Source organism: Lithobates pipiens, unplaced genomic scaffold (assembly GCF_037356315.1).
Source record: "Lithobates pipiens isolate NorthernLeopardFrog02 unplaced genomic scaffold, aLitPip1_a1.2 Scaffold_18, whole genome shotgun sequence".
NCBI lineage: Eukaryota > Metazoa > Chordata > Amphibia > Anura > Ranidae > Lithobates > Lithobates pipiens.
In genome coordinates this window covers 168,410,639-168,422,925 of record NW_027507758.1, presented here as the reverse complement: position 1 = coordinate 168,422,925, position 12,287 = coordinate 168,410,639, and the positions used below count along the sequence as shown (strand labels likewise).

Genomic DNA, 12,287 nt, shown 5'->3' with positions numbered 1-12,287 from the left:
AATATGTAGAATACATATCGGCCTAAACTGATGAATACATTTTATTTGGATATGTATTATATCAAAAAGTTAAATATACTGCGGCAGAAGGGCACATACAGGCAGATTAACATACTTGTACGTTGTCCTTTAAGAGGCTTCTTTGGGGGGGGCGCATCGGGAGCTCCGTGACAGTCATTGCGGGTCCCACGGACTATGGCCGCGGACATACCTGCGATCGTCTCACGGTGAGGAAGAATGGGGAAATGCTAATGTAAACCAGCATCTCCCCGTTCTGACTAATGACACTGATCAGCGCTCCCTGTAAATCAGGAGAAGTGATCAGTGACGTCACACACAGCCCCTCTCCCCCACCCCCCCCCCCCCGTTAGAATCACACCATATGGCACACTTAATCCCCTACAGTGCTACCTAGTGATTAACCCCTTCACTGACAGTGATATTTTTATATACCAGTGATGGTGGTAAAAAGCACTTCTAGTGGGACACTTTGACAAACACTTTGTGGGAACTAGCCAACTGCCACTAATAGTGATCAGTGCAAATATACACAAACGCTGTAGTAATGACACTGGCTGGGAAGGGGTTAGCATCTGGGGCAATCACAAGGGTTAAATGTGTGCGTAACAATGTTTACTATGTGTAATTTGGGTTGATTTTACTAAGCAATGGCGGTTGGTTTTTATTTCCTGCTTTGTTTACATACACAAAGCTCTCTCCTGTCACTCACTCTGATGATCAGCGGGTCCCTGCTATGTATCATTGGGCCTGCTTAGCTAAAAGGCAGGCCATATATTATGGAATTTTCTTTCCTTCAACCAGAAGGAAAACTGCTCAGTTCCCCCATCAAGTGTTGATGGGGGAATCCCTCTCGGTGCCATTGTGTTTTGTTGGGGCGGAGCCTTTCTTTCAGCAGAATACAACAATCACTTTTGGTGATAATAGCCAGTCGGCAGTGATCAAGCGAAAAATACACAACAGGCTGGTTGTACTGAAGTCGGTCGAAGGATCGACTTTAGTACAACTATCCTGCCCATAGACTAATCTAAATTGACGGTTCCTGGCAAACCAGACACATTTTGAATCATCTATGGCTGGCTTAAGTGTACCAGACAGGTGCCTGAATGTGTCAGTGGCCTGCTTGATTTCATTCAGCATAGTTTAACTAATTAAGCAGAATGACCAATACAGTTTTGTGTAATCCCTTGAACATTTCTAGAATACTAAATGATCTGAACACACACACATAAGTATACATTTGTAAAATTAAAACCTTTACAATTGTCCTTAAAAACACAGCTACTTGAGCCACCTGCCCGTCTTTACCCATTGAACATTACAGACAATAGGGTAACTTACCGGAATCATAATTTGGAGGCTTCATATCGCCCTGATTTAACTCTGTTCCATATTTCAGCTTGTGATATTTTGCCCTTTAGATGAAAAGTAAAGAAACAAGAAGAGATCACCTTTGGTACTCAGATTCTTTTATTTTGCAAAATGATTATCTTTAGGAAAGGAGTTCATTTTACTACAAAAAAATTATACATCAATGCTTTCAAACTACTGCCTTAGTAAATTCTGAGGTCTTATTTCCCAATACAGCATGCATTTAGGCTGCATTCCCAGCTGTAAATTTGTAGTTTAAGCTCAGGTTCACACTGACAGCGGGATTGAAATCATGCGAGTTCACCTGAACTTGCACGATTTCATTCCTGCATGCAATTCTGACTTCGGGGGCGATTTCAGAGACATCTGTGCTGGTTCCTACAGAGATGTCTATACAAGTCGCCAATAATAGTACAGAAATGACTTTTGGGAATCGGTGCAGCGACGCAAATTCGGACGGTGCCATTGCTGACACATGCCGCCAATTTGTCATGCGATTTGACATGTCAAGTTGCATCAATGGGAACCTAGGCCGAGGCTACAAAATGCTCCAACCCCCAAAAATATCAATTACTATGGTTTCTGTTCACACCTGCTCTATTGACTGTTTCTCCCCCCCCCCCCCCCCCCGGTAGTGTAGACCATCAGGCATTGAAATTCCAAGTTTTGCTTTTTTTACCAATTTACCACCTAGAGACAAATGTTTTTATTATCAGATATTACAGTCCAGGTACTCCAGGCTCAACCATAGACAAAAGCACCCATATAGGTAGGCAATACATTCCCAATTTAAACAGAATAGTAAATGAAGAGTGAATAGGGATTTCGACGGTGTGAGCTATTAAGAAAATTAAACAATGTACAATACAGAATTATATACATTTTATTCAAAACATGATTAAAATTGAATGACCGTAGTGTTATACAATTGTGGTCTGACTAGTTAATCGATTAAATGAAGGTAAGTTGCTGCACATTATCCCGACATGTTTCGCAGACATGCTTCCTCAGGGGATGTGCGTTTTAATCAATCAATATAAACTCCAAGTTTAAAAAGGAGAAATGAGAAAAAAATATATACACATATTAAATTAACAACCAAATATAAAAAGGGCACATTGGGAGAAAAACGCCATTTAGAAGGTGAACATTGCTTACCCAGACCAGGCAAACCACTGCCAGATATTAAACAACCACTTTGTAACCCCACAGATCTATTGTCACCAAAAAACCATAGAGGGCAAAAGCTAGAAAAATCCAGCTAGAAAAACGATAAGTATTATTTATCAAAAAAATTTATAAAATAGTGTTGCAAGTATTTGCAACAATGGGGATAAACATCCTCCAATATTAAATATTATTGATAATTTACTCACTTAAAATCGGATTAGTAGAGCCCAAGAGGGAATTGACAAGGGAAAAATACTCCGATGAGCCATACAGAGCGAAGTGTTGCCCGAAAAAACAGACTAGAAACAAAGCCATAATATAAAAATGAAAAGGCCCTGGGCCGACTGTAGGGCCAAAACTGCCCCCCAACCGGTCAGGCTGGCGTCCGTTGTGATCACCGTCCAAAGGAAGGAACGATTTCCCGGACCGAAGAACCGGAGACCTCAGCCACTAGAGCAGGGAATCCCTGACTAACTGGCTCACCCGAATTGGAAAATCCAGGGATAACGGAGATTTGTCCCATTTTGAGAAAATCTTTCTGCAAGACTCGAGTGTGAAATTGAGCATATGGTACCGCTTTAAAAGTGGCTACCATGAGACCCAGTACTCGCATGCAGAAACGCAGCGACGACCACCTGCGGTTCACCAATATCCTCACCGCAGCTTGTAGAGTCTGCAGCTTGTCTGAAGGTAGACACTCTCGCTTCTGAGGAGTCTAGCAGCAAGTCCAGGTACTCCAGGCGTCGAGTCGGCACCAACACTGACTTTTTTAGGTTCAGTACCCAACCAAACTCCCAAAGAGTTTGCATGGTGATCGCCATATCCTCCCTTAATTCTGAGATGGAAGCTGCTCTCAGAAGGAGGTCATCTAGGTAACCCAAAATGGTGATCCAACGTTGCCTTAACAACGCCAGAATTGGGGCCAACACCTTGGGGTGCTGATGCCAGGCCAAAAGGGACAACTACAAATTGGTAGTGTTCTTCCCCAACTGCAAATTGCAGCAACCTGATGCCTGAGGCATATGGGTACATGTAAGTATGCATTCTTGATGTTCAAGGACGCCAGGAAGTCCCCCAAATGGAGTGCAGCAACCACGGAGTAAACTGATTCCACCCTGAACTTTTGCACTTTCACAAAGCTGTTGAGGGCCTTAAGGTCCAGGATTGGACAGACCCCCCTACAAACAGATTGGAGTAGAATCCCTGAAACCTTTCCAGCATCGGTCCTGTACTTCCCCAAAAAAGGCCTCCCGACAAGCCAGAAGCAGATGAAGGTTGGGAGGGAAAGAATCTGTTTGGTGGACAAGAAAGAAACAATCAATCTTGTATCCCAATGAAACCTGTTTGCAGACCAATTGGTCGGACAGTATGGAGGTCCACCGAGCTGCAAACTCCCGAAGGCGACCCCCCCATCCGAGAGTCAGGCGGGGGCAAACCTTCATGCAGTAACCTTTTTGATCGCAGACTTGTTTGGCTTGTGAAACCAGGGGCGCTTTTGTCTTTCAGCAGGCGCCTTGTTGGACTGGGAATGCTTACTTGCCGACCCAGGCGGGTGAAAAAGCAGTTTATGAGCGGAAAAAGAGGGCCCTTGCCTACGGGCGTGGCTCCTTACCCTTCCTGGACTGTGGGAGCAAAATGCTCTTCCCACTGGTAACATTTTTAATAATGTCATCCAGCGAGGCCTCTCACCTTGGAAGGGCAAATCCGCCAGTGCTTTTTGAGATGCCTGGTCCGCAGACCAGCATTTCAGCCAAATCAGGCACTGTAGCACCACTGTTGATACTGATGCTCTAGAGAGCAGGAGGGACTGTATCCACAGACGCATCACAGGAATACTTAAGTTCATGCGCCAACTGACCAGTTCTACGCAGACTGGGGAAGTCTGCTGCTTCTTCAATTCACAGTGCAAAAACTTTGCCCATTCAGTAAGCGTCTGCGACACCAAGGGAGGCCATGGCCAACATAGGTCGTAACGCTTACCCCACCACTGTAAACATGGACCGGGCCACTGCCATAGCCCTCCTGTCGGCAGGGTCCTTGAAGGCAGGAGTCACTTTATATGGATATGGGGGGTCAACGAACGGAGGTGCCCATTTTTTTTGGGAGGCTCTCCTCAAAAGGGTAACGCACCACCATTCTTCTCTGGGCTGAAAAGGCCCGTTGAGGGCTTCCCCATTCCTTGTAAATGAACTTATCAAAATAAGTCAAATATGGAAACACCTTAAGCGTGCAGGCCGGTTTGCGGGACCTAAAAAGGGACCATCACCTCTGCAGATGACCCTGCTGTATCCTGCATCTTCAGGGTAACCCGCACCGCTCCTACTACCGCTTTTTCCTGCACTAACCCGGACAGAGTCATCATCACTGCCCGAACGATCCTGGCATTTTTTACCCCCGTTGCCCCGCACGCCTCCTCCACCCTGGCAACAAAGGACTACAGGATCGCCGGCAAAGCGTCCACAGGTGCCGCATTTTATGCAGGTGAGCCTGTTGCAATAACAGGGATGTCTGGGGAAGAAGCGCCAGCTTCTGACACCATGCTGACCCTCACTCGCCTGTCGCTACTCAGGGACTTAAGGCAAGGTACACAAAATCCCACCCTCCTAGCTGCTCATAAACTGAGGGGATCCCAGCAGGACTCACCACCCTGACCCGGGTACTGCTCTGTGCTGCCATCGTCCACTCCTCCCTTTGTCAGTTACGAGGTGTTCTGAGTAAAAACCGTGCTTTTCTGGAAGCATACAGTCAGCAGTGCTAGAGGTAAACCACGCTGAGGCTTCGATAAAATGGCCGCCGCCCATTCTAGCAAAAAAAACACCTCAGAGAAAAATGGCCATGGAACCTTCTAGAAAATGGTCGACAGTAATACACTAAGGCTACATGAAAATTGCTGCGGCCTCAGAATAATGGTCGCGGACCACGCCTCCCCTCATGGGAAACAGCTTGAACACCTCACTGTGGGCAGAAAAGAATAGGGAAAGAATAGGGAAAGAAGGAACGGACCCCGACAAAGTTACAAACCAGTTACTCGCCCGTCCCCACCACCCCCCTTTCCTGACCTGTTAATTAACTGTTCAAAAGACTCATTATGCCTCATAGAATATACATTGGGGTGTTTTCTTTCCAAAAGGGTGTCATTTTGTGGGTAATTCTACTGTCCTTATGCTCCAGGGCCTTCACAAATGTAATAGGTCGTTAGGAAATTAGGAGGTGTCATTTATGCTCCTAGAAACCCTTACAGTGTTCCCTGCATTTTGGAATTCTGTGTGGCCAGCCTGTGTAAAAGTCCCACACATGTGGTATCGCCATGCTCGAGAAGATTTGCAGAATGTATTTTGAGGTGTAACTGGAAGTATGCATATGCTGTGTATGAGAAATAACTTATGAAAATTCAAACTTCAAAAAACTCACCATGCCTCTTACTAAATACCTTGGACTGTCTACTTTTCAAAAAGGGGTCATTTGGGGGGTATTTGTACTTTCCTGAGATTTCAGGGCCTCAAGAAATAAGATGCATCAAGTGTGATCAGATGTGATCAATTTTCAATGATTTGCACCATAGCTTGTAGACGCTATAACTTTCAAAGAGACTAAATATCCACTAATTTGGTTTATTTTTACCAAAGATGTAGCCGTATAAATTTTGGCCCAAATTTATGAACAAAAATTACTTAGTGGCAAAATTTTATCATAGAAACTAAAATAAGTTTTTTTTTTTCAAAACGTTCGCTCTTTTTTCACTTATGCCGCAAAAAATAAAAAACCTTCTGGTGATTAACCACTTCAGCCCCGGACCAATTAACAGCCTAAGGACCAGAGGTCTTTTTACAATTTCGCACTGCACTGCTTTATCTGGTAATTGCGTGGCCATGCAATGTTGTACCCAAACTAAATTTGCGTCCTTTTCTTCCCACAAATAGAGCTTTCTTTTGATGGTATTTGATTGCCTCTGCGATTTTTATTTTTTGCGATATAAATGGAAAAAGACCGAAAATTGAGAAAAAAATTATATTTTCTACTTTTTGTTATAAGAAAAATCGAATAAACTCAATTTTAGTCATACATTTAGGGCAAAATTTATTCAGCCACATGTCTTTAGTAAAAAAAAATGTCAATAAGCGTATATTTATTGGTTTGCGCAAAAGTTATAGCGTCTACAAACTAGAGTACATTTTCTGGAATTTACACAGCTTTTAATTTACGACTGCCTATCTCATTTCTTGAGGTGCTAAAATGGCAGGGCAGTACAAACCCAGTAGACACCCCAAGGAAGTTGTGGAGAGGCACGTTGAGCCCATTGAATATTATTTTTTTTTGTCCCAAGTGATTGAATAATGACACAAAAAAAAAAAAAAAAAGTTTACAAAAAGTTATCACTAAATGATATATTGCTCACACATGCCATAGTTATATGTGGAATTGCACCCCAAAATATATTCTGCTGCTTCTCCCGAGTACGGGGATACCACATATGTGGGACTTTTTGGGAGTCTAGCCGCGTACGGCACCCCGAAAACCAATCACTGCCTTCAGGATTTCTAAGGGTGCAAATTTTTGATTTCACTCCTCACTACCTATCACAGGTTCGAAGGCCATAAAATGCCAAAATAGCACAAAACCCCCCCCCCCAAATGACCCCATTTTGGAAAGTAGGCACCCCAAGCTATTTACTGAGAGGCATGTTGAGTCCATGAAATATTTTATATTTTGCCACAAGTTGCTGGAATTTAAAAAATTTTTTTTTTTTTGCACAAAGTTGTCACTAAATGATATATTGCTCACACATGCTATGGGCATAAGTCAAATTACACCCCAAAATAAATTCTGCTGCTTCTCCCGAGTACGGGGATACCACATGTGGGGGACTTTTTGGGAGCCTAGCCACGTACGGGACCCCGAAAACCAAGCACTTCCTTCCGGATTTAAATATAAAATGCTACCAAAAAAAACTGTTAGCGATCGCAGGGATCAGGCCTGACTCTGCGATCGCTGCAGTTATGCGTTTAGTGTTTTGTAAGTGACAGTGATCGATCGATACTGCACTTGGGTGGGCTGAGCAGAGGGGCAAAACGCAGGTGCCAGCAGGTATCTGGGCTGATCCCGCTAACAATGAGTTTTTTTGGAACCCTAAACTGCTGGGGATGCTAGTATAGATCTGATCAGATCAGATATTGATCTGTTCAGATTCTATATCACTACGGGAGGTTTATGCTTTGCGTGTGGGTGTTAGCGGTACTGGCACTAACCTAGCGCTGCCTGGGGCGACGCAGACCCTGACCCTAAAACCTAATTGATATCACCCGCCGGGTGATCAGGGGGTTAAACCTTTATTGGGTAATAAATGGTGGGTGCCCTGATGCTATAAAAAGCAAACTAACCAGAGTCACCCATAACACTTATACGGTGATCACTGGTGAAAGGGTTAACTAGGGGCAATCAGGGGGTTCAAATTTTTATTAGGTAGTATATGGGGGTCCCTGACACTATATAAAAACCTGACGGGGAACCTAAATAACTAACTGGCTAACCAGCGTCACCAGTGACACTTATACTGTGATCGCTGGTGAAAGGGTTAACTAGGGGCAATCAGGGGGTTAAAACCATTATTGGGTAGTATATCGGGGTACCTAGCGCTATAAAAACCTGGCCGTGAACCTAAAAAATAACTAGCTACCTAGCGACACTAATGCAGCGATCAGAAAAATGATCGCTTAGCGACACTGGCAAAAGGGGGTGAAAGGGTTAACTCTAGGGGCAATCAGGGGGTTAAACCTTTATTGGGGGGTGGTAGGGGGCTACCCTGGACCTAACACTAACTGCCCTGACAGTTTTTACTTTTACAACTGACACTGAATGCAGTGATCAGTAAATAAATGATCACTGCAATCAGTGACACTGTGACTGGGGGGGGAGGGGGGCGGGATTTGTGTGTCTACATGTCAGTGTAGTGTTGGTGCACACTTACTTTGTCTTCTCCTCGTAGTCCGGTCAAAAAGACCGCCCGAGGAGAATGACATCACTTCCTCCCTGCCTGTGTTTACTATACACAGAGGGAGGAAGCTTCTCACTCGCCAGGAGCGATCGAGAGGGGATGGCCAGAAACCAACGGCCATCCCCTCATCTCGGATCGCTCCTGAAGCGAAACGGACCACCGTATCCAGCGGGAGGGGGTCCGATCGGACCCCCCACCCGCTGGAAGGCAAGCACGTACATGTACGTGCTTGTGCCTGCCGGTGCCATTGCGATGACGTACAATGGCAATACGGCGGTCCTTAAGTGGTTAAATACCACCAAAAGAAAGCTCTATTTGTATGAAAAAAAAATGATAAAAATTTTGTTTGGGTACAGTGTTGCATGACTGAGTAACTGGCATTCAAAGTGTTAGAGCGCTGAAAGCTAGAACTTGGTCTGGTAAGGAAGCTGTATAAAATGCCCTGTATTGAAGTGGTTAAAGTGGAAGTAAACCCTCCTATCATTTTCAGCCAAGGAAGCTGCCATCTTGACCTCTGTTTAATCTTCAACTGCCATGTTGTTGCACATGTGATCAGTTAGGACACCAGCCATTGGATGATTTAACAGTTTGGTTGAGAGCACAACCAATGTGACAGTTACATTTCTGGCATGCCGGGAATGTAACCTTTTTGAAACTGTTAATTTAATGGGTTTACTACCAATTTAAGTAGTAACTTTTTTTTTTTTTTTTTTTTAACATTGTGCCTGGTGTTTCCCCTAAAGATTCATATCAGACAGTGCCATGGTATTGTCGGGCATCAAAGTCCAATGGATGTCAGACTTCAAGTCTCAGGGCAAAGTAGGATCCAAAGTGGTACAACTGTCGTGTCATACCAGTGTGAACCCGGTCTGCTTTTCAATAGCATGGGCAGGTGAAGCGGATATGGTTTGATTTGTTAAAACTTTGCAGGAGATGTGGGCAAGAAAAAAAAATGTGATGCAATGAAAAGAGAATTTATATAAAGAAAATGGAACCTCAGGAGGTAAAGTCTAAATTATATGGGTGATGTTGATAAGACATGCATAGTAGTAGTCATTTCAAATCAAAAACTGAAAGACACGATATACAGAGAGAAATTACTTGTGAAAGAATACATACCTTTCCTGCTTTAAAGCGTATTCCAACATTTTTATTCTTCTGACTAGGTCTTTCTTTAGGTTCTCTTGCCCTTTCCTTTCACCTTGAAGAAAGGCTATCTGTGCCTATAAAACAAAAAAGCAACATACCGATAAATAACCAGACAAAATAATAAGAATAAAAAATATTGCATAATAAAACAAAATTCCCAAATACTGTTTGTTTTAAATATACTATTGACAATGTTTACTCTTGCTCAGTTATCATATACTACAATTGGAAAAAAAAAAAAAAAAAAAAAAGGATCTGTAGCTTATATGCAACAGACAGTGCATACCACTTTTAGCTAACAAAATTTTACTCCACGCCATGTCCTGCATTTTAGGTGCCATTATTAGGTGCAACGTATTTTTATAACAGCTTACCAGTAAAGTAGGAATTTTCCTCTTTAAACCATAAGCTTGAACAATCACTTGATGAATCCATTTAGAAATAGTAGATTTCAAAGCTGGCTGTCCTCTTTTAGCAACACAAACAAAACATCTGTTTCACGAATCTGATCGGTCACTTTCAAATAGACCTAGATCGCTCTCACCACATCAAGAGAATGTAGTGACCTCTCTTCCACAGAATGAGGTACTGGAAAAAATCAAAGCAGCACAATATCCTGGTTTAAATGAAAACCCAACACTACCTTTGGTAGGAATTTAGGATGAGTCTGAAATACAACTTTATCCTTATAAATAATCAATTATTGCTCTTAACAAGTAAGAGCAGCCAACTCTGATACTCTTCTTGCAGAAGATATGGCAACCAAGAAAATGATTTTCCTCGTCAAGAGGACTAAGGAAATATCTCGTATTGGCTCAAAAGACTGTTTTTGGAATTCTGACAGGACTAAATTTAAAGTCCCAAGGGTTCAGGAGTGGCCTAACTGGAGGATTAATCTGTGTTGCCCCCTGAATAAAGTTACAAACCAGAGCGTGAAGCAAGTGGTCATTGAAAAAACACTGATAAGGCCGACAACTGGCCTTTGATAGTACTCAGGGCCAGCTTCATTTCTAATCCCATATGTAGGAATTCAAGGATTCTACCTATGACATATTTCCTGGGGTGCCAAACCCTGAATTCACACCAGGAGACGTATGCCTTCCAGACTATAATATATATATATATATATATATATATATATATATATATATATATATATATATATATATATATATATATATATATATATATATATATATATATATATATATATATGACTATGGAGGACAGCTTCCTAGCATTAACCAAAGTAGGTTCTGAAGCTAACAGCCCACGATCGTTTAGAATGTGGGTCTCAATAGCCAAACCATTAAATTCTTCTTCCTGGTTCTTTGTGAGAATTTCTTCATCACTCGCTCCCTTGTTCCTCAGCAAGGTCCTGAGCAATGGACAGGGATCTGCTACGCTTGGTCCCACTCTGAGATGCGATTAAAGCATCAATTTTTTGCTCTAAACTTAAAATGGTTAAAGAAAAAAACCTCCTTAGTAATATACACAGAGGCTGAATCGTTTAGAGCAGCTGCAACACTTGCCCCTCCTTATGGCTCACTCTGACCAGCCATATTATTCTCAGGGGAGAATGCCATCTTTTTTTTTTTTTAGATGGTTCTAGGCTGTCGTGTGACTATAGTCCTTCTAAAGCCCTTTTTTGAGGCGTTTTTAACCCCCCTTCCAGCCATTACCCAATGCGCAAGGCAGGGGTACTACCAGAAGGAATGCATCTACTGCTTGAGCAATAGTCCAGCTTTGCTACTGCTATTAATGCTCAGCCTGATGCAGTAGTAAATGTGTCAAAAGGAATGCCTGTGTTACCAAAAACCTCTTGCATGCCACCTTTGCTCGTGTCCTCCGCAGCTTGCAACAGCAACAATGGTACCTTTTAAAACGCACCTTCCTACCCGTCTACAGCCCTTCCTCTTTCTTTAAAAAAAAAAAAAAAAAAAAAGGGTTTTCTCGCACGTGCTCTTTTGCTGGACACATAGTGAGCTGAGAAGAGAAGGCAAGTGCTCTATACAGCCCCCAGTGGTGACACATAGGCATAACATTCACTAAATGAAAGGAGAGATTCATAAGAAAAAAATCTTTAAAAATTTCCACTCCACTTACCTTTTCGCGCCGCAGGGTTTTCTGTGGTAAACCAACAGACCCAATCTTCACCCTTCACGGTGGGTTCTGTTAAACCTTCAGGAGCTGGGGATCCTAGAGGAAACCCACAATCCTGGACCTGTAATAGCACCACCGACAGTAAAACTTTATGGCCTTAATACCAAAAAGTACTGGATCTCGGGGGTCCAGCTCTAAAGAGAAGAGTTACAGGCAAGACCTTGTTTCTTCAGATACAAGGCCCGGGTACCATTTAATTCGGCCAAAAAAGACACTTTGAATGGATCCGGCTGCATGGCTAGCCCCAGCAAGGATTGCTCCAGTGGAGCTCAGCACATCTTTACTCGTGACCAACACCTAAGACACTGGCGAAGTGGACATTTTGTCTTAGGGTGTGAAAGTGTCCGTCACCTGAAGGTGGCCTATAACCCACATAGTAACTACTATGGCTCTGTGTCCTGTGATGTACGATAAGAAATGCAGG

At 43.0% G+C, this 12,287-nt stretch overlaps 1 protein-coding gene across 3 annotated transcripts in view; it reads right to left on the bottom strand.

The window, feature by feature from the left end:
- STRN (striatin) overlaps positions 1–12,287 on the bottom strand; it is a 175,694-nt gene that overhangs the window by 98,691 nt on the left and 64,716 nt on the right. For all 3 annotated transcript variants that reach the window (XM_077486360.1, XM_077486362.1, XM_077486361.1), the window contains exons 2-3: positions 9,671–9,774; positions 1,360–1,433 (exon numbers count right to left, since the gene is read on the bottom strand). In XM_077486360.1, the coding sequence (XP_077342486.1) occupies positions 1,360–1,433; positions 9,671–9,774 (178 nt within the window). The remainder of the gene's footprint in view (positions 1–1,359; positions 1,434–9,670; positions 9,775–12,287) is intronic.